Below are 23681 nucleotides of genomic sequence, written 5' to 3' on the forward strand. Positions count from 1 at the left end.
CTCTCAGATTTACTCTCAAACTCTGGTGTGTTTGTGATTTCCAAAGTCAAATTGGATACAGCTTTCTAAATAGCACAATGAAAAAAACATACTGTTGCTACATAGATCTGAGACTGCTTCATGTCCCTGTAGTTACTCTGGCATCCTCACTACAGTTGTCTCGTTTGCCCTTGATCCTGACAGTCTCAGCGTGCACCCCTGTTGTCATAGCTAGTACCACCTAAGCCACTCTTTCCATGATTTTCTCCGTTGTGAACACACATCGGCTTCTGCAGTATGAGTTCTGGAAGATGTAATACGAGAAGGCCAGATCAAATGGGATGATTTGTATTTTAACTGCTATGTCAATGCACACTGCATTGACGAACTATGAGCCAATGTTTCTTCAGAGAGTTCAACACAAAATATTTACCAACCTTCCTAAAAATCCGATGGAGAAAAATAGTTTTGTTTGAAATTTGCATTTTGCTGATTGGTGGAATTACAAACACTTTTTATGTCTATTTCCTACCCAAGTTATATATCTTGCATTCTATTTCTATTAATGAAGTCAATTATTCATGTTTTTATATAAGGCTGCTTCAAAAACTTCTACTCTTTTAATTCCACTTTCCATGAGTTTTTTGAAGCCCACTCATAGAATCGACAATGTAAACCATACAGTGGTGCAACCTCACAATTCATTAGCGCATTTACTATGATCTGATGCTTGGTGGTTTTTATTACAAATAATGGGTTATGTATAATGATACTATTGAGGCCACAGTGAAATGAGTTTTGGGGTTCCTGTTATATACTGTCATCCACACCGATTTCAAAGGATTTATCTATGAGACTGTGATTACTGTTTTGCTCTGAGCCCCCAAGTCAACCTCCACCTGACTGACCATTATTACCTCTGCTCCCTGTAACATCTCTACCTCCAAGGATGACTTACAACCTTTCCCACATCCCGCCCTTTGGCAATCTCTTTTTGGCCTTTTTAATTGCTTCTTCCAAATAAATCAAACTTTTTACCATGTTCAAATAATCATATATAGAAATCTGACAGGAGAGAAGCAGAGCTTAAAAATGTTGATGTAGGAGTTATCTGCAAGTGTTAAGACTGCCTGTGAGTAGACTGTTGTACCATACATGGTCTGTGTGCTGAGGCCTGACTCTGGCTTGACACACAGCTCACACACTCAGCACAATAGCCATTCATACAAGAATACTAAGAAATATTTCTAGAATACAAGAATAAAGCCATTTCTCTAACCTGACCGAAGGTAGAGGTCTGAAGAAACTGCAGCAATTCGTTCTCGCTCTCGCTCCCTCTCCCTCTCCTTCTCTCGCTCTCGTTCACGCTCTCGTTCAGCACTTGCAGCTGCTGCAAGGTGTGTTGGGTGACCTACAAAACACACAAATCTGTATCTTAAAGACAACAGCATCAATCTATCAGGTTTTACATTTTTTAGAGACTAAAAATTTTCAGGTTTTTACATTCTTTTTTTTAATCATTTTATTAGGGGCTCATACAACTCTTATCACAATCCATGCATACATCAATTGTGTAAAGCACATTTGTACATTCATTGACCTCATCATTCTCAAAACATTTGTCTCCACTTAAGCCCCTGACATCAGGTCCTCATTTTTCCCCTCCCTCCCCACTCCCCACTCCCTCATGAACCCTTGATAAATTATAAATTATTATTTTGTCATATCTTGCCCTGTCCGATGTCTCCCCTCACCCACTTTTCTGTTGTCTGTCTCCCAGGGAGGAGGTCACATCTAGATCCTTGTAATCGCTTCCCTCTTTCCAACCCGCTCTCCCTCCCAGTATCGCCACTCTCACCACTGGTCCTGAAGGTATCATCTGCCCTGGATTCCCTGTGTTTCCAGTTCCTATTTGTACCAGTGTACAACCTCTGGTCTGGCCAGATTTGCAAAGTAGAATTTGGATCATGATAGTGGAGGGGGGAGGAAGCATTTAGGAACTAGAGGAAAGTTATATGTTTCATTGTTGCTACATTGTACCCTGACTGGCTCGTCTCCTCCCTGAGACCCCTCAGCAAGGGGATCTCCAGTGGCCTACAAATGAGCTTTGGGTCTCCACTCCGCATGCCCCCTCTCATTAACTATGGTAAAATTTTTTGTTCTGATGGTGCCTGATACCTGATCCCTTTGACACTCATGATCGCACAGGCTGGTGTGCTTTTCCCATGTGGGCTTTTTTGCTTCTGAGCTAGATGGCCGCTTGTTTACCTTCAAACCTTTAAGACCCCAGACGCTATAACTTTTGGTAGACAGGCACCATCAGCTTTTTTCGCCACATTTGCTTATGTACCCATTTGTCTATCATGGAGGTGAGCACACAATGATATGATTTTTTGTTCTTTGATGCCTGGTAACTGATCCCTTCGGGACCACTCGATCACACAGGCTGGTGTGCTTCTTCCATGTGGGCTTTGTTGCTTCTGAGCTAGATGGCCACTTGTTTACCTTCAAGCTTTTAAGACCCCAGACACTATATCTTTTGATAGACAGGCGCCATCAGCTTTCTTCACATTTGTTTATGCACCTGCTTTGTCTTCAGTGATCATGTCGGGAAGGTGAGCATCATAGAATGCCAACTTAATAGAAAAAAGTACTCTTGCATTGAGGGAGTACTTGAGTGGAGGTCCAATGTCCTGCTACCGTAATACTAAACCTATAAATATATGCACACAGATCTATTTCCCCATCCTCATGCACATGTCTTTCCTCTATAAATGCCCTGTGCCTCCCAGTTCTTTTCCTATTTCCCTTGACTTTCCCTCCTGTCCCACTATCATGCTCTGTCCCCACCAGGGTTTCAGCAATTCCTCTTTGTTATATTACTCTTGATCATGCCCTACCAGGTCTCCCACACCCACCTTACCACCAATTTGGATCACTTGGGGTTTTGCATTCTTGAGACTAAAAATTTTCAAGAAGCTCCAAACTTGGGATCTATGACAAGTGGATAGATAACGACAACTGGAACATAACCTACACTTTTAAAATATTTCTAGGGGATTTAGTGGCAGATGGTACATAGGAATGATTACTAAATGCTCAGGTAAAATCAGCAACTTAATGGGAACAGCCTTTAGGGGACAAACTAACTAATAGACCTTAGAGACTATGTTGCAATTACTGGTCATATCACAGACATTTGTGAACGCACTCTTACCTGGAGACATTGAAGCAGAGTTGTATGGTCTTGGAGGGAACGTAATCTGTGTACCAGGAATATAGGTGATTCTGTCCATGGGAGGAGTACTTGTTCCTCCTGGATGAGGCACTAAAATTGTTGGAGGCATATTCGTCAGGTCAATGATTCCTATTCAAAAGACATATATAATAAAAATACGTTAAATTTACGTGTTATTCTAAAAACACAGAATTATAATTAGTGTTTTGGTTTTGTCTTATCTCTATAACATGCAAATATTGATTTACATACAATATACACAAAAATGTTAAGATCATCATTACTTTGCAAGATCTTTATATTTAGAGAAGGATATTAAATACTGTGCCCCATACTAGTTATTTAAATGTATAGACAGATTAAAGAGACAGCAAACTGGTAAGAACAATTATTTCAAATGCCTGGCATACTTTGCCCAAATGCTCAATCTCAAAACACTATTACTTGTTTTAAAAAATAAATGTTATAGAGAATGAAATGACCTTTTATTTCTTTCCAACATTCACTCAACTTAAATATAATGCCTGAGAAACACAAGGGACACATAGTAAATCCTATGGAATCCATGATCTATAAAGACACACCTCTTGTTGCTGGGTAAGGAAGACCCAATTGCTGCTCCCTTGGGGAGAGTCCCCTGGCTACATCTGGGCGCAAGTTAACTTGCATCTGCTGTGAGGTAATGTAATCATTTAAGATTGTCTGTCTTGTGTTCTCCATGGCATAAAGCTGATACTGACTTGGGTAGCCTGGAGTTGGTGAGAGCTGTCTCTGAAACAGGTAAGCAGCAGCTGCTGATTCAGAGAATGAGAAAATGACATTTAGGTTAGGACACATGAAATTCATCTGCTAAATGTTACCCTTCAAAAGAGATGAGAAGACCCCATCTACAGCGCTTATGTGTACATTCATTTAGCATGGGGACTGAGAAAGGCAAGGAAGAGTAGGGATTGAGGTATAATTAATTTTAGACCATGGCCTATCCGCAACCCGACTATGTAAATTTTAATGTCTGAGGTACAGTGGAAAGGAGGAAGGAGAAACTGAACAAAATACGGTTATTAGCATTTTTTACCAGTGGAGCAACAGCTTAAAAAAAATCATAAAAATAATTTCACCTTCAATCTTTACCATGAAATTTTCATAGATTTTCATCTGAAACATTCATGATTTTTTGCCAGCACTTATCAATTAATAAAACCAAATGGAAATAAATGTGACAAAGAAAACATTTTTAACTTCACATTGCTGGTAGTGATAATAATTAGTCTATATAATAGGCTCCCAAATTTATTTGACTGATCACCCCCTTGCAGAAAAAAATTAGTGCCCCTCTGCCAATGAAAAATTAGTTTACTATGCCTAGAATCCAATTTAAAGTATAGGTATAATTTTGGTCCACTGATTAAAAATAAGCCTGAACATATTTAATGCCTTATAACTATAGTTTATACTAAGGCAAAGATGATGTTTAATCATTGGACCTACATTCTGAAGAAAACCTTGTTCTTAAGTAATTCATTTAACTATCTACTGGTAAATAAATAGTAATACTAAACATTAAAATGCTTGAAATATGCCTGTATTCTCTAAAAACAATTCTTCAAGTTAACTTTTTCATCAGCTTAACTAATACTGTCAGATAAGAGACATTTCCAAATATAGGTTACTATTAACATTTTGTTTCTTGAATTAAGTGCTGGTAACATGGCAATGTTGTTTGTGAAAATTCGCTGAGCTGCATATTAATGATATATGCAAATTCCTGCATGCTGCACGCTTTGGCAGAAAGTTTCCAAAAACCCTACTTTGTTGCCATAAATGGTCCACACACTGCGCGTACCAGGATCCAGAGCCCTGTGGAATGGCATTGCCGGGTCCAGGTGAGTGGGCAGATGGCTCCGATAGACCTCTCCTGCTGTGCTTCCCCTGGGATGGGGATCAAATGGGCTGTGGCTCACCACAGGGTCCACCCCAGGAACTGGAGACTTGGCTGGTACACTTTCCCTTTGGGTGGGGGTAAGTGTAGTTTTTCTTTCATGATTGGTAGACTTGCTAGAAGAAATTGTAACTGGAAAAAAAGAGCCAATATCACACATTTTTAAGTAAGTGTGCGAGGTATAACATCTGTCCACTTCTCAAGCACTCAGATATTGATATGATAGTTTAGTCTTTTCCACCAAACATTTACCATTCGAGCTTGCAAAATATGCAAACGCGAGGACTAAAAATAGCTTTTGAGAGTTAGAGAACCGCTACCCTTTGGACTATTGGCACTTTTTCATCTGTGCTCAAGTGTTTTCGTCTCATATGTAGCAACTCTTAATTTTCTCTGGTTAGTTGTACTACCCATTATCTTGCTGTGTATAAGTCATGAAGTTACACTAATATTTCCTTTCCTTTGTGCTTGCCTCTAATTCCTCAATGGTCTTCTCATCACTTCCCTAATGCCAAACTTCCCCCTGCCAAGTCCTTTTCTAAACAATGACACTCATAGTAGTAAAACTATTCTGCTGATGCTTATCATATCTAAACAATTACTGATCAATACCTTATTAATATTTTAAATTAAAATATACATAACAGTAATTAACCATTTTATCACCTTATAGTGTATAAATCAGTGATATACCATACATTCACACCATAATTGTTGTAAGGACTTAATTAATATTTTGATAATATCAAATTTACCACAATCAAAACTCATCTACTTTTTGAGTTTCATGTTGTTTCATTACATCTGCCAAGCCGATTTTCTATGATATTGACTGCCCTTCCACTCTGCAGGATAGTTCTTCTCCTTAAACCACTGGAGCCAAAGGGGCTGGATTGATCATGTATTTCATTTTTATCCTTCCTCTGATCTATTCCTCTCCCCCAATTTCCCCAAAAATCTTGTCACTTTTATAACCCATGCCACGAACAGCCCATAAGTTCTCAATATATATGTATTGCAATACAATAAAAATGGTTAAGTGGATACATCTATAAAGAACTCAGATTGTTCCATGGACCGGGTAAAAATTAACGCCTCTTACATGACGGGTGTAACTGCCAGCAGCATAAACCACGCAGAAGTATTATGTTATATGATAACAATAACATCATGCAGATTTATTTAGGCCTTCCTAGATACTAAACACTAGGTAGATCCTAAATATAGAAAGCTGAGGATCTCTGTTCCTGTAAAGATTTACAGCGTAAGGAGCCCTATAAGCACTGTAAGTCAGAATCAACGTGATGACAACTGGTTTTAATATTACATTACCACTTTATAGCTTAGGAACCTATGGCACCAAAAAAGTTATATAACTAGTCCAAGTTCAGGAAGCATGAGTAAGCATAGATAACTCATTCAAGCCCAAGCAGTTTAGCTTTAGAGTCTAAACTTTGAACTACGAGACCACTAAAGAAACAGCTGTCAAAAGAGGCTAAGATCTTGTTTTATTAGCTGAAAATCACCATGGTCATTCTAAAGCATATCTGTACTCCATTATAGTTAACACTTGATTTAAATATGAGATATTTTACCTAAAATTATTCGTTTTCTTCATATGTATCCTTGCATAGTTCAAGCATGAAGCACAGCCTGAAGATCTTATGATAATTTAAAATGATTAATGTGATACTAATGCAAGGGCTGCAACAATGAGCTCCAACAGGTATTGTGAACACGGCCCACAACCGAGCAATGTTTAGTTCTTTTGTGCATGGGGTGACTGACTATAAGTCGGAGCCAACTTGATGAGTGGAACAACTTCCTATCACAACTGTGAGTGCAGAAAGTTAAGCCTTGGGCTGCTAATAAAAAGGTGAGAGGTTCAAACCCACGAGCTGCTCTATGAGAGAAAAAAGGATAGTCTGATTCTGTAAATATCTGCAGACTTGGAATAAGTTTGAAGGCAATGGGATTCTTTTATCTGAGTTTACAGAAGAAAAAAATTCAATACAAGTGAGCAGACAAAGCAAGAAAATGAACATACCATCGGCGGTTCTACTCATCATGGGTGAACCTCTTGACATGGTGTTTGGATAACTCACGGGTGTCCTTCGGGCACTGGTGTCATCATAAATGCCCGGGCTCAGTTGTGCTTTGGGAGCGTCATGAAGTGTTGACCTAAGAACGGAAGGGCCGGAGCTTACCACCGACGTGTGCCGGGAACGCACTGGCTCGCCTGCTTTCACATCCTCATATTTTCCCCGCTCTGTCGCTTTTATGCTCTCAGGCACAATTTCCAGTGGAGGCATTCCACGGGGGAGTTTGCCAGGTCCTGTGATTAAGGATTTGACATTGTGTTTGATGGCAGGTTGACCTGAGCTGCTGTCAAACTTTATTGGAGTTCCCTAGAGGGAGAGAAACATACATCAGAGGCAGACCAAGCCATCCAGACGTTTTCCATCTCAGGTGTCTTCTTGGCTCATGATGGCTACACTTTGGTGTAGTGGTCTGTATTGCATGTATGGCTGTTTAAATCTGAAAGTCCACTGATCCAAGTTGCATACTTAACCACATTTTATACTCCACATTACAGAATCAAGAAAAACTAAGGCATCATAAGAACACTTTATAATTATGTCACACTTTCCAAAAGGCTGCATATACATCCCAGACTGAAATGGAGTTGCTAAAACCAAAAAAGGGGTCCACAAACTAGTTACCTGGGAGATGGAACCCTCAATTATTGGCCGTGTGCTCTGGGTCACTTCCGGAGTCTTTCTGCTGTCCTGAGTTAGAATATCTTGCCGTGGAATCTCATGAATGGAACGCCCCATTTCTTTGATGGTGGTAATCCCATCATACGGTTTTCCTTTGGTAATTGCACCTTCAAATGCTCGTATGGGAGGGCTCTCCCTCTTAATCTGCTTGGGATATTTAAGGCCATCTTCAAAGCTTTCTGTTGTTGCTCTTGGTGTGCCTTGAGAGAGAAACCAGAAATATATTAATTAAAAATAATATGTTGGCATCTGGCAGTCCTTCATCACTTTTCTTTTTGAGATCGTCAAATAGTATTCCTCAGTCATTATATTTTGTAAGGTGGTTTATTCATCACAATCAATGGCTTTCAGATCATGAAGACAACCATATATTAAAATATCAGGCCACAATCATCTTCCAATAAACAATGTAGCTAAGAGACAGTAAAAATATAATCAAGAGTCCAACAGTTAATATTTCAAGTCAAAAGCAGTTACTATTTCCAGGCTTTAAGAATTTCAAACTAATCTCTAACTACTCTGCCAATAAGGTAACGATGATCAAATCATCCAAATGAACAGAAAAGTTACCTTGCATGATGGAGCCAGACAGCACAGTCCTCTCCTTGAGATCGGAATGAGGGCTCCCACGAGGCAATGCTCGGCATATCAACCCTTTTGAAATAAGAAAGCAATCCATATGTACATAATATTTCTGTCAGCTTTGATATACTTAATACTGCCTTCATCCAAAAAAAGCCAAACCCACTGTCATCGAGTTGATTCCAACTCATAGGGTAAAGAACTGCCCCTCTGGCTTTCCCAGTCTGCTATTTTCGTTCATTTGTTTGTTTGTTTGAGTCTGTTATTCTTTATAAGAGCAAAGAGTCATATCTCTCTCCAGCTGAGTAGCTGAAGGGTTGGAACTGGCAACCTTGCAGTTAGCAGACTTTTGTGTAACCATTATGCCACCAAGACTTCTATATATGTTTTTTATCTGCCTTATTTCTCCTAGCATTTTCTTTTATTATTATTTTAGTGAAACTATATGCAGCAAAAGATAAATCATTTCATTTCTGCTTGCATAATCTAGTGACACTGATTATATTCATATAGACAATTCATTAAAGAGCACAATGCTTAAGGCAGGCGTATGTCACTGAATAGGCCAAACTTGTTTCCTGGCTCAATGACAACTTCAGTGGCTAGTTGTGGTTTAGGGTCTGAGGTTTGAAGATTCTCTCTCAGGATAAGAGTTTCAGGGGTTCATCTAGTCTCAACCAGACAAGCATGCTACCTCCTACTCTGATCCCTAAACTTTTCTCCTTCTAAAGTGTGTGTATTTTTGAAGTACTTTTTCTACTGGGAAAGTAAATTTGTGAAAATAGTCACAGAAGAAAACCATGGAAAACAAAGTAGGAGGTACACAACATGGCATTATACACACCTTTAAAAACGTTTGTCTAAATAGAAAATGGCTATGAAGATGAACAAAGATCAAAAGGATATAAACTATAAAAAGAAAATATCAGGAAAACAAGTCAAAAAGGAAAGAGAGACATTCTCAACACAAAATCTAAAACCCGAATGTTCCTTATAAATGCTGTCGTTAAAGAGAGGTCAGAAACGGAAGAGTATGAAATTTTGACAGCGTTAAAAGAGCTAAAATACATGAGCTACAAACAACCATTTAAGAGCTTTAACATTATAGTCTATAAATCTGAACCAAAGGTAGAGAATAAACACATTTATCCTGAAGAAATAGGAAGTTAGTTTTTAAAAATGTATTCTTGTTTTTAAATAGAATATCCATCATAGGACTTTTGAGAAGAAGTCCTTGCTCTACATTCATTATTTCATTGAGATTAAAATTAAACCGTTGGGGCAGGTTATGACTTAAGGCACATGAGTCATCATTAACAACAACAACAAAAATAGCTGTAATTTGCTGAATGTGTATCATCTGATCAGCACCAAAGCACACATCTGAGGAACTACCTTTAATCCTCTTGCAAAGAAGGTACAAGCTTTTAATTCACAAAGGAGTAAAAAAAACATGCCTTTGCTCTTTCTTCTGCACCATTTATCTGCCTCACAATAAAAAGTTTTCTGAATTTTACACTCACTTAAATATGCATACTCTAAAAATAATGAGCTTTCAAAATGAGCACTCCAACAGTAATTTGTAATAAAACCAATTATGTTTTATGTTTACTTTCCACGGCTGTCATGTGACACTTGATTTATAGTTTAGATCTAAATATAACTTTACATTAGTAGAAATACAAATTTACTTAATACTAAACTTATAAATATATGCACATAGATCTATTTCCCCATCCTCATATATATATTTACATATGTACATGCCTTTATTTAGACCTCTATAAATACCCTTTGCCTCCTACCTCTTTCCTCTATTTCCTTTTATTTTCCTCTTGTCCCACTATCATGCTCAGCCTTCTTTTGGGTTTCACTAATTCTTCTCAGTTACATTACCCTTGATCAAGCCCTACCAAACCCTCCTCACCACCGATTTGGATCACTTGTTTTTCCCTTGTCCCTGGGCTTGTTAACACCACTTCCTTTTCCCCCCACCTTCCCCTCTCCTATCTTCCCTGGAACTGTTGGTCCCGTTGTTTTCTCCTCCAGCCTATCTTATTTAGACAGACCTGCGGAGATAATAACACGCACAAAAACAAGGCAGCAAAGCAAAGCAACAAAAGAAAATGAAACAACAAAAAGCCAGACACACACACAAAACAACAACAAAAAATAAAAGCCTGTAGTTAGTTCAAGGACTGTTTGTTGATCTTTAGGAGTGTTTTCCAGTCTAGTCTGATGGGATACCAAGCCCTGGCCTCAAAGTCTATTTTTGGTATTCCCTGGGGACTTCGTTGCTCTGTTCCCCTTGCTGTTCTGTTGCGCGCCCTTAGTGTTTTGCCTCGGTGTGGAGGGATCAGAACGAGTACAATTCCCATACTGTATCTCCAGTGTTGTCCCTTGTAGGACTATGTGTCATTGAGAGGTGTCGTGTCTCATAGTGGGGCTGGCCATATGGTCTTCTCTGTGGATTGGTTGATCTGAGCGGGAATATTGTTGTCAAGGCTAGGTGGGCCAGGACATGTTCCACTCTCTCTTCCTCCTCCTTTATACCGTGTGCTCCCATCACATATGTCCCTCTCCCAGAGCTGCAGCTTCAGTGCTGTCCTTTGAAATAAACTCTTCTGGTGGCAGGGCCAGCTATGCATGTAGTTGGGAGTAGGGCCGGCCCCTCAGACCTTTCCACTGGTTCCCTACTCCACTCAATTACTCCCTCAATGCAAGAACACTTTGTTCTATTAAACTGGCATTCCATGATGCTCACCTTCCCAACATGATCGCTGAAAACAAATGGGTGCGTAAGCAAATGTGAAGAAAGCTGATGGTGCCCCATTATCAAAAGATACAGCTTCTAGAGTCTTAATGGCTTGAAGCCAAACAAGCGGCCATCTAGTTGAGAAGTAACTAAGCCCACATGGACGAAGCACATTAGTCTGGGTGATCACGAGGTGTCAAAGGGATCAGTTATCAGGCATCAAAGAACAAAAAATCATGTTGTTGTGTGCTCACCTCCCTGATACGATGGCTGAAGACAAAGTGGGTGGAAAGTAAAAATGATGAAGAAAGCTGATGGTGCCCGCTATCAAAAGAAATAGGGTCATGAGGGCGGGGGGAGCGGGGAGGGAGGGGAAAACAAAAAGGAGGACCTGATGCAAAGGGCTTACATGGAGAGCAAATGCTTTGAAAATGATTTTAGGGTAAAGAATGTACGGATGTGCTTTATACAATTGATGTATGTATATGTATGGATTGTGATAAGAGTTGTATGAGCCCCTAATAAAATGTTAAAAAAATAAAAATATTTTAAAAATAAAATAAATAAAAATATTATTTCTAATAATAAAATTTGAATTCTAATATAATAAACTTAAAAAAAAATAGGGTCTAGGTTCTTAAAGGCTTGAAGGTAAACAAGCGGCCATCTAGCGGAGAAGCAACAAAGCCCACATGGAAGAAGCACACCAGCCTGTGTGATCATGAGGTGTCTAAGGGATCAGGTATCAGGCATCAAAGAACAAAAAATTAAATCATTGTGAATGAGGGGTGATGCAGATTGGGGACCCAAGACCCATCTGTAGGCAACTGGACATACCCTTACAGAAGGGTCATGGGGAGATGATGAGCCAGTCAAGGTGCAGTGTAGCAACAATGAAACATGCAACTCTCCTCTAGTTCCTAAATGCTTCCTCCCTCCACTATCATGATCCCAATTTTACCTTACAAATCTGGCTAGACCAGAGAATGTACACTGGTACAGATAGGAACTGGAAACACAGGGAATCCAGGGCGGATGGATTCCTTCAGGACCAGTGCCGAGAGTAGCGATGTTGGGACGGTGGAGGGAGAGTGGGTTGGAAAGTGGGAACTGATTACAAGGATGTACATGTGACCTCCTCCCTGGGGGACGGACAACAGAAAAGTGGGCGAAGGGAGACGTTGGACAGGGCAAGATATAACAAAATGATAATTTATAAATTGTCAAGGGTTCATGAAGGAGGGGGAGCAGGGAGGGAGGGAAAAAATGAGGAGCTAATAACAGGGGCTTAAGTGGAGAGCAAATGTTTTGAGAATGATGAGGGCAAAGAATGTACAAATGTGCTTTATACAAATGATGTATGTATGGATAAGAGTTGTATGAGCCCCTAATAAAACTTAAATAAAAAAGAAATACAAATTTAGATATCATATACTATGTTTATATGCATTTCATGTCTAAATGCCACAGAGGTTGAATTCAACTCAATTCATCAATGTAAACTAAGATGCAAATTTAAAGTTATCTGAATAGTGTTCTAGAAAGAACATTTTACCTTCTAAAGGAGCTGACACAGGAGATTCCCTCATTGCCATTCCTTGTTTTATAGGCCCTTCCACAGAGTCATAGCTTCGCTTTAAACTGATTTCATGAGCTGTCCTTGGACTCCTAGTTCCTTCTCGAGCATTCTTAATATCTGTAGAATATAGAAACAAGAACAGCTCAAGGAAAGCACAAAGCTATATTATATAATAATGTTAATGTCAGTCTATTTTGTTAAAATAACATTCTTTTAAAATCTACAGTACACATCTGAGGACACAATAGGCACAGCACTGCTTTCATTCACTTGAATATATGTAGTGAGTACTTCCTGCTTACCCTTGCAGGTAAGAGTCGCAAAGTCAGTAGATGCTGCCTTCAGTGAAGTTACCTAATACTAGAGGATAAAAAACCTGGTGGCATAAGGTTACGAACTAGACTGCTCACCTCAAGATCAGCAGTGTGAAATAACCAGTAGCTTTGCAGAGGTGAAACAAATCCACAGGGGTTTCCCTGCTCTATAGAGTCACTATGAGTCAGAATTGGCCTAAGATGGTGGCTAATTTGTTTGAGGGTTTTGTTTGGTCTGGGAACTCAATAGCCAATTACTATATAGTACAATAAGGACTATAAAACTAAATATTTAACATGCTATGAGAATGGTGGAAAGGAAAACCTAACACTTAAGGTTCAGATAGGCAAAACAACAACTCACTGACAATGAGTTGACTCATAGTGATCCTACAGGACTGGGTAGAATTGCCCCTGTGAGAGTCTTAGGCTGCTTTTCTTTCTTTCTTTTGAGCCTGTAACGCTTTGTGGCAGTAGAAAGTCCTGTCTTTCTCCTGCAGAGTAGCTTGGCTATACTAATGCCTTCTCACACTAGGTCGTACTAATGCCTAAACCATTCTTATAAAAAAATGTTACTGGAAAATATTACTTAACATATATAAGATGCTTCATAAAGACATATATTAAAATAGATTTGCTGAAGAAAAATTTAAGTCCAATATTCTTTCCAAGATTTTATTTTTTATCCACTCCCTCATTTTAATTCATAAAATTTGAAGCCCTTTAAAGTGCTTTAGTTCAACAAAGAGGTTCTTCCTAAACCCAACTGACCGGTAGAGTAGTCATGTTATGGGCTCCACACTATATTAACCTGCACTAACCATGTCAGTTAATTTTCACAGAAATTTCATGAGCCATGTAATATCATTAACTCCATTTTATTTATAAAGTCTGCTTAAAAGATGCTAGAAGTGTTAAAACAAAAAGGACAAAAGGAAACATGAAAATCAGTATGCACTTTGCATCAGGTACTTTGTGTACCTGGTTTTACAGAGACGGTATCTGGGCTCAGGAAAGGTTTAAGTCCACACCCTCCAACGCAAGTATGTGGGAGAACTGGAATCTATGTTTTAGAGAAGATATACATGCAGTACTTACTATCATATGATAAAATGTGTCCACTTTTGCCTTCATAAATAACATGGCCTTTAGACGCAGCTTCCTCTCTGCCTTTCTCAGGGCTGCTCTCTTCAATAGGCATTCTAGTGATGGATCCCTTTACCAAGGCTTCACTTGGCATGCCAGCCTGGGACAGAGCAGGAGTACCCTGCCATCAAATGAAACGCAAGCACCGGAGAAGTCACTCAAGCTTAGAGGAAATGGAAAGACTTCAGAGAATTTAACCTAATACACTGAGAACCACCAGATAAATCCATACCTTCAAAGAAGAGAGTCTCAGTACATGAGAAGAAATCAGATACTAGGCTTAAAAATACATAAATAAATCCTATACCTCTGTCATTGAACTCTGTCACATAAAACATCTTGAAATGGTGATAGATATGTTAGCTAAATCAGCTTTGCTTCACATTTTAAAGGAGAAGTTCTTATTAAAGTTAATTCAACACTCGGAAAACAAATTAGCTGAGGTTTATTTTGTTATAGTTGTTGGTTCCCCCCTTAGTTTTTCTTATGTTTTGCAGTGTATGAGACCAGGATGGGCGTGTCTATACAGACAGTGACTGCAACAGTAGCTTACAGGAGTCAGGGATGGGAGGCTGCAGTGAAATGGGAATTTAGTAGCAATGAGTCAAAGGAGGAAGAAAATGGTCTGGAGCTGATTGTAGTAATGATTATACAACTCTTTTTTATATGATTGAGCTATTATGATATATTATGATATTATTGACATGGGAATTATGTCAATAAAACTACTTTTAAAAAGAAAATAAACTAAAAAGAAAATATCTAAAATCATGCAAATAAAACCTTCATATAGTTTTAAATAAAAACAAAACATGATAAAGTTTTAAATATAAACTAGCACAACCTTCTCTCGTAGTGTGATGAGAAGGAAAGAAGTGTCTCTCAGTTAGACCTTTGGCCATCAATAGAGGAGAAAAAGAAAATCTAAGGATGCCTCTTGCTCGGGACACTGACTCAAATTGTGACACATCACCCAGCTGCCACGGCCAGTAGTCTTCTGAGTTACTAATGACCATGGTTCTGTTCCCTCTTCTCCAAGCAGGAACCCTTCCTTTGAAGGAATATTATTAAACCTATTTATGTACAACAGCTTCTGAAAGTGAGCTGCTCATGTTGAAATGGGAGATGAAGGCCCAGAGACTGGCCCTGTGATAATGCACTCTGGGGACCCGCCCCTAACACACATAATCTGAAACCACAGTCCTTAAGCTAACATGGTGCTAAACATCTGAATGCTTAACACTCACTGTAACTGTGCTCATGCCATGTTGACATACGGATCTAAAAATGGGCAAAGAAAGCCCAGCCTCATTAGACCAACTTCTTAGTCATCTACACACAAGAAGATAAATATAATGCATTAGGACACGCTGAAACAGTGATTTTCCATCTGTCTATATTCAAGTGTTGGCTTTTTCTGAAAATTGTTATCAGTGAAAAGTAAACTGATCTAATTTGGAAATAGGTATTTGAGAAGTCAGTTTGTAACTTTCTAGATTAGTACATGCCATATACTCTGTAAATCCACATCTGACTGGGAACTTTATTAAAGCTGATCAATAGATAGCAGGTAGGAATTAAACTTTCTCTATTATTATAACAAGCTCTTAGGTCAGCAAGGTACACCTGGTGTATGGAATGTTATAAGAGCCCCCAATAAAAGGATTTTAAAAATAAACAAATAAAGGGTGAGGGGGGTTTCAAAGATATCAAATCCAATGGAAAAACTACAGACTGCTGAGCCCCACCCCCAGGGTTTTAGAATTAGAAAGCCCGTGGGATCTGAAATTTTACATATTTTAGCAACTTCTTGGGTGATACAGCTGTTACTACCTGGAGAATCACAATTTGAGGATGGTAGTGAAAGAAGGTAAGGAATATCAATAGAATAGAAAACTCATAACAAAGACTAGGTGCAAAAGAAGGGGACTCTGTTTACAACAATTTTCCCAAATAGATTTTTACTCCTCCTGGCATACAGAAATAGAAGGTGAGCAGTTTTTCATTTCACACTAAAATTAACACCTGCGGGGGGAAAATATATCTTATTAATATAAATAAAAATTGGTTATTTACTTAGGCCCTAATTGGAAGAAGATAGTTTTTGTGTTTCTGTCAATATTATCAATATTTCTTAGTTTAGTATCAGATTCTAACAAGAGAATCTACAAGAGTGCTTCAAAATGTTTATAGAAAATTCCCTTACCTTTTAATCCATTTTCCATGAATGTTTTAGAAAATCCCTCACATATAATGAGGTTACAGACCTTCCTTTCCAAAAGGCACAAAAGCAAGCAAATAATTCATAATGATTTTCTTCACTATTTTGATTTAAGTTAAACATGTGGTACAAGTCGTGTCAGGAACATAGTGAGAACTGGATCAATCAATTTATTTCTGCCAATTTGTAAATAAGGGACCTTTCCAAATGAGCCCTAGTTTAAATGGCATAGCACGTGATCAAATAACTACATTAATATTTTCTGTAGCTAGTTTTGGATCTGGTACTTATTATTACTGTGAACCAATCACATAACCCAGAATTAGGGACAAAATTATATTGCTGGGACAGTCAAAGCTTTAGAGATTTCTAATTGGTTCATGTTTAGTGTATGAGAAATGACCACCACTACCTGAGTGATAGAGCCCCGCAGAGAGGGGATGGCTTCCACTGAGATTTTACTGGCCGGGGTTCCTCGAGTTATACTTCCATCTTGTATGGCGCTAGTGGTACCTGAATGAAAAGAAAATGAACAAATTACACTCTCTGAGCCTGCCCCGCCTCCCCAAAAAAGGCCCTTTGAGAGAGGTAAAGAGAACATCAGAAATTTTTTTTGTTTTATTGAAATATACTAAAATATTATTCTACTCATTTAAAAGGACTACAAAAATATGGAATTTCAAAGTTTTGAAAACACTTCTGTATGGAAAGAAACTTATATTTAGAATTTAAAGATCTACCTTAAAAACTTATCAAAACTTATTAGGGACTTACTTGAAAAAATCTAAAAGTGAAAATGTATCATTTTTGCCAAATAGTATATTTTACCTCTGACCACACCTTCATGCTGAGCCCTGACCAATAAACCCTCTGGTTGTGAATTCTGGCTGCGGGGGGAAAATTCTTCTTGCTTGATGTAGGGCACAGCAGCTACGGACCAGAGAAGCAAACAGGCAGTTATCAAGCACTGAATCACTGAAGGCAATGCTACAAATGCGGACACGTAGTGGTAGTGGATCACTGACCTGATTTGGAAGACTCCTGTTGCCGAGGCAGCCCGAGAGAAATAGACCCCACTGAAGGCTTAGCTGCTTCTTGACTGTAGGAAGCCTGGTTGTGAGAGGTTAAGTAAGTGCCAGGGGTCCCCTAAAATTAATTTTGAAGCACTAATTAAACATTGTCTTTTCACAAGGTGAATTAAAAAGCTAATCTTGTTTACAGAAATCTGTTTCTGAAACAGGTAACACCCATTGCTCTCCTTCAAAAATAAAACAACAGTATCTGTAAAGCAAGAAAATTCTCATCATAGGTTGCTTGAATTAAAAACAAAACAAAACAACATTAAGAGAAGTAGAATGTCTTCTGAAATGTAATATGTCTGAATTAGATAACTAAACATGGCTACAAGGACCAACTTCGCTTAATATATACTTTAACATACACAGTTAAGGCAGAGTAACAGCAGTGAAAGTGGCAAAAAACCTCCCAAAACTATAAAAGCAACAAAAGACTGGCCCTTAAAAGAAGAAAGAAAGAATCAGTTTTTGTTTTTTTTTGAAAGAATCAGTTTTTCCAGAGCTCTAGAACTTCCAGGTCCCATCTAACTCAACAACAGACCTAAAACACAACAGTCTGCTGTCATGTGTGAACCAGTAGCCTGGCAGTCAATGGAGGTGCAAGTCTTTAAAATGCCTAATTTCCAAATAAAAATCATTATTTGATCTGTCTGTTGGTGGGAGACATTATTTACAAGATTATCTTTATTAAACCTAACAATGCAAAAAACTTTTTTGGGGGTGGAGGAGGAGGGGTGGCCATAATTAGAAGTAAATGATTAGTCTCTTGGCTTAAAAAGAAAAAGCTGAGGAAGAGATAGTTACCAAAAAAAACAAACTCTATGCCTTGCAGTTTATTCTAATTCACAGTGACCCTATAGGATAGGGCAGAGTTGACTCGTTTGGGTTTCTGAGATTGTGTATATAGGAGCAGACTGCCACATCTTTCTTGCATGGGTTTGAACTGCTGTCTATGCCAATGGGGGCATTAAAAGGCTCCCACACATTTATGGGTATGTAAAGGGCTACGGATATAATCAGGAAGGAAGTAGGGAAGTCTTCACCTCTGGCTGACCTTGACCTCTGTGCAAGTACAAAATGAAAACTAGATCATAAATGTCTACTGCCTGGTTAAGTGCTGAAGGCATGCTCCTCCAAAAAGACTAAGCTCCTTATTGGTTCCAAGTGTCTACAGAACTCTATCTATAAACCTTTAACTGACCAATTAGTCAACTGCAAACACTACAGTCATCACACACAACAGAGTTTACTGAATTAGTTTAAAAACAAAAACCATGAACATACAAGCAACAACAAAAATAGCAAAAGCAACAAACTTGGGGGGGTGGAAGGGGATCTGATTTGCCACATTATATTAAATATTCACTTTTCAACCCCAAATTCCAAGACATGAAAAGAAATAAAACCTTATGACTCAGATCCAGGAAAAGAAAAAAATGTGGCGGCCAGAAACTATCTCTGAAGATACTAGACACTGGACTTACCAATCAAATACTTTAAATAAAATTAGTTATTTTAAATATATGCAAAGAAATAAAGGACATATGTCTTAGGAATAAAGAAATATCTGAAAATGCTGCCTCAATGAATAGAAACCTCCTATTAAATATTTAATAAAAACAGTTAGAAATTCTGGAGTTAAAAAATACAGAAAATAAAATGATGAGGGCAAAGAATGTACAGATGCGCTTTATACAACTGATGTATGTATATGTATGGATTGTGATAAGAGTTGTATGAGCCCCTAATAAAATGTTTTTTAAAAAAATAAAGAACATCTATAACAGTGGTTCTCAACCTTCCTAATGCCGCAACCCTTTCATACAGTTCCTCATGCTGTGTTGATTCCCCAACCAGAAAATGATTTTCGTTGCTACTTCATAATTTTAATTTTGTTGTTATGAATCAGGAGAAAGAATCATTCGACCCCCAAAGGGGTCGCAACTCACAGGTTGAGAACCGCTGCTCTAGGAAAAGCATATTGATCATAAATAGTGAAACAGTGACTAACTTTCTCCTACGATCAGCATTAAGACTAGGATATTTGTATTCATTACTACTATCCCACATTGCACTAACAGATCAGTTGTAATTAGAAAAATAAATAAAAGACACAAGATTCAAAAAGACGTAAAACTGTCTTTATTTGCAAATGGCATATATAGATTGGAATACACTAGAAATATCAAGTCCCAGAAATAAATCTAATAAAAGATTTCTAATACTTCTATAATGGAAACTATAACACACTGCTGGAAAAATTAAAGACAAATAAATGGAAAAATATAAATGTCCACAAATTAAGACTTGGTATTGTTAAGGTATCCATTCCTAAACAAAAGTGATTTATAGATTCACATCACTCAAAATTTCAGAAATTTTTGTATAAATTGACAAACTGATTTATAAAATTTACATGAAAATGCAAAAGACAGAATAGCCAAAGCAATCTCCAAAAAGCAAAATCCTGGAGCATTACTCCACAAGATTGCAATACTTAACAGAGAGAGATGGTAAGACCGTGATGCTGACAAAAGGACAAACATCTATGAAAATAACATGTGCCTTCTACATATGTTCCCTAACCACACTCCTCCAGGGAGGCGTTTTTGTAATCATGCTCTGCTAACTTATATGTCAAAAAATGAGCATAACATGCTTACAAAAACACCTCATTTGGAGAGGGCATGGTTGGCAAACTAACTACAGGAACCAATTATTTGTGTAAAAATATGTTATTATCAATATAAAAGAATGCAAAAGTAGATACCAACATATACAAAATAATTTTGACAGACACTAACACAATGAATGGAAGAAAGAAAAAGGTTTTGCTACCAATATGGCAATACTGCTGGAAATGAAACACCTATGGAAAAATGAATATTGATCCCTACTTCATACTATATATAAAAACTAATTTGAGATAGTCAAAGACCTACATATAAAAGCAAAGATTACATGAAGGTAGAAGAAAACAAATATTCACAACCTCAGAAGCGGTAAAGACTTTCTTAGAGAAAAAGAACTAGTCATGGAAGGGAAGGAGGAGGAGGTCAGATATAGAAACTTCAACAAATTAAACACTTCTGTTCAACACAACAAAGAGCACTGGTAGCGGTGGTGGAGTGGGTACCTAATTCAGTCACTAAGTACAACACGACTGGCCATTTCAACCCACAAGTAGCCCGAGGGAGGAGGATGAGGCTGTGTGCTCCCTAACAGGGAAAGAAAGCCAAAAGAACAGTTCTGTGCGAAGAAAAGGAAACATTGTCCACAAAGACTCGTGGACAAGAGTGGTCAGAGCAACTCTACTCGCAGCAGTAAAGTCTTGAAACAACTCAGGCTTGTAGAAACAGAAAAATGGATAAACACACTGGTATATTCAACACTGAATTATTATTCAGCAATAAAAAGAGACCATTGATTATACAAAAGCCTGGACAAACCCTCAAAATCAATATGTTCAATTAAGCAAGACAAAAAGAGCATAACCACAAAGTATGATTCTAGTATGTGAAATTCTAGAAAAGGTGAAATTAATCTACAATAACAAAGTAGAACAGCAGATACTTCAAACTATGGGAAGGGAGATTTCTTGGAAAGGAGCATGTCCATCTTTCTGAAGTGATGGTCTATAACTTGATAGATGTACACTGGGAGTACACATTCATCAAAACTAACTGCTAAGATGAGACCATATCTCAATAAATTTAAATAATACAGCTAGAAGAGAAAAACAGAGTTACCAGTTGGCCAAAGCCAGGCTAAATAGGGCTTCCCTGTATACCAATCAACACAATTTGCTATTTAGAGTGTTTATAATGGTCAGTAAATATCCTAATAATTGAAAATGTTATTTGAAATTATACTACTACTAGCTTTAAGGCTTATCTATACTGTAACTTAACCCAGCTGGAGTGGCTTGGCCACTCAATCTGAGCACATAACTTTCACAAAGATCCAATACAGGTATAAAGTACAGTGACTGCTGTATTTTCTGCCCACTGTTTCTAGAACATTCATGTTTGTACAGATTATTAATTATTATTAAACTAAGACAAATAAGGAACAGGGGAAAGTTTTATGAAAGCAATCATCAGAAAACCTAGGGTGAACAGAAGAAAGTCTCTTACCTGTGAAATGGAGCCTCCCATTATAAAAGACGGTTTTTCTGAAGCCACTGTGGTCTTGGATGATGGGATGAGAGGAGGAGGCGGCCTGGTTGGTCGAGTTGTTGGAAGCCGAACCCCTTCAGGAAGATTAGTAATCACTTGATGTGGAGCAGACTGAAGGACTTTTAAAGGGAAAATTAGATTATTTAAAACGTCAATTTCCTGCTTATAACATTCTGCCTACTTTAGTCATGCCTAAAACTTTTAAATCACAAATATAAATGCAAGATGAAACCAAGGATGAAAGTTTCTATTTTAAATTTCACTTGCATACTTATATCACATATTTAAGTCACAAATGGTATTGTGAGAATGAAATAATTAACCCCCTATCAAATCAGAGCTTTTAAGCCGATGTTCATTTCAAATGAATTCTGCTTACTATCCGCAAACTTCAATATCAAATAATTTCTTAGTCTTCTCCATCATCACTTTGGACCTTACAATGGAGGTGCAGAAAAGTGGCACTGATATTATTACTTTGTAGAATATACAGACATCACTTAAAGCTTCTTTATTTATATCTTGTATAACTTGACAAATATTTACTGATTCTGGCTCTCATAGAACACTTGAATCTCTGAGAAGCCTGGGTTGGGATCTCAAGATTTCCACAGAGTACAAGTACTATTAATAGAAAAGTCAGTCAATGTCACAATAAAAATGTGTGAATGCAAATTTCCCGTTGAATCTCAACTGAGTACAACTGATGATGGTATGCAGAGAACAAAGTCATTTTGAAACAGGAAGGACATGTCCTGAAAGAGTAGTTCATTTATGAGTTTAAAAAACCCAGTGCTGACATCTGCAGGTGGATGGCCAGCAGCCACCGTGCAGAGGAAGAATATTTACCTGGCGGGACACTATAGCAGGCTGCACTCATGCCAAGCTGTGGAGCGGCTTTACTGGCTTCTCTTGGAGAGAGCCTGCACGGTGAGGCTGGCCTTGCTGCAGTACTGTGCCTCTGTGCTTCCTGTTCTAGAGCACGTCTGACCTCAGCATAAGGCATATAGGCGACTGATTGTCCTAAGAAAGTTAAAGTTGTCAAAATAAGGGAAGAACCCCAAATGAAGTAGTAAGTGTGACAGGACCAAGCCCACACCATACAGGGGCAGATCCGTCTCTATATTAAAATCCAGATTTAAAATTTTTATGGGGAGAAAATCCACTAATTTTTAAAATTTATGAACCATCACTATCACCTAAGAAAATCCTCAAAAATGAAACTGGCATGTTTTCCTCTTTAAAGGACAAAGAACTTCTCTTTCCAATTATAAAACGAAGCAAGTATTTTCACATGCAACAAAATCATAACAGGCAAGCATCAGATTACCAAGCAACTCTATGAATGCAAGTATGGCCTGAATCAGTGGTCAGAGTTCCAATAACGTCAAGTCTCTTCTAAGGAGCATGCTCAAGCCTACTGTCTACCAGAAATAAAAGTAACAAAAAAAAGAAAGCCTTTAAGAAGAAATTAATCCACAAAACCTCCATAAACTTACAAAACTATGAATATTGCTAAAGTAATGCTAACATGAATTAACATTTAAACTACTTCTAAGGAAAGTGTAAAGATATTCTAATTAATTGGCATGCCAATTAAGGGGAATGCCAAAGGTGTAGTTATATTTAGGTTTAAAAAAACAAACAACAAAAAATCACACACATTATATATAGAGAATTTCTCTTTTAAATAAAACAGACACATTGTAGGGATTTTAGAATATGAAAAAAGTATAAACAGAAAAGTGTAAAAATCATGCGTGACTCTAATTACTTAAGAGATTTGGGCCATTTTAAACATCTACAAGACCAAATTCACATTCATTTTAATTCTTTTATGTTTTCTATTCTCAGTTTTAAACATTTATTCTTCTAGATAAATTTCAAAAGATAG

The 23681-nt window shown here is 37.8% G+C and overlaps 1 protein-coding gene across 17 annotated transcripts in view; it reads right to left on the reverse strand.

Annotated features, from left to right (window-relative positions):
• The window catches only part of NCOR1 (nuclear receptor corepressor 1), a 184940-nt gene that overhangs the window by 28698 nt on the left and 132561 nt on the right, over window positions 1–23681 (reverse strand). For 8 of the 17 annotated variants that reach the window (XM_075561014.1, XM_075561020.1, XM_075561018.1 and 5 more), the window contains 14 exons: window positions 22637–22810; window positions 21746–21906; window positions 17559–17679; window positions 17362–17463; window positions 16946–17046; window positions 14265–14433; window positions 12829–12969; window positions 8507–8590; window positions 7880–8136; window positions 7204–7564; window positions 5061–5288; window positions 3802–4011; window positions 3197–3346; window positions 1259–1390 (listed from right to left, as the gene is read on the reverse strand). In XM_075561014.1, coding sequence (XP_075417129.1) covers window positions 1259–1390; window positions 3197–3346; window positions 3802–4011; window positions 5061–5288; window positions 7204–7564; window positions 7880–8136; window positions 8507–8590; window positions 12829–12969; window positions 14265–14433; window positions 16946–17046; window positions 17362–17463; window positions 17559–17679; window positions 21746–21906; window positions 22637–22810 — 2391 coding nt within the window. The remainder of the gene's footprint in view (window positions 1–1258; window positions 1391–3196; window positions 3347–3801; window positions 4012–5060; window positions 5289–7203; window positions 7565–7879; window positions 8137–8506; window positions 8591–12828; window positions 12970–14264; window positions 14434–16945; window positions 17047–17361; window positions 17464–17558; window positions 17680–21745; window positions 21907–22636; window positions 22811–23681) is intronic. The other 9 variants (XM_075561029.1, XM_075561026.1, XM_075561028.1 and 6 more) reach the window with 4 other exon arrangements.

This window comes from Tenrec ecaudatus, chromosome 10 (assembly GCF_050624435.1).
Source record: "Tenrec ecaudatus isolate mTenEca1 chromosome 10, mTenEca1.hap1, whole genome shotgun sequence".
NCBI lineage: Eukaryota > Metazoa > Chordata > Mammalia > Afrosoricida > Tenrecidae > Tenrec > Tenrec ecaudatus.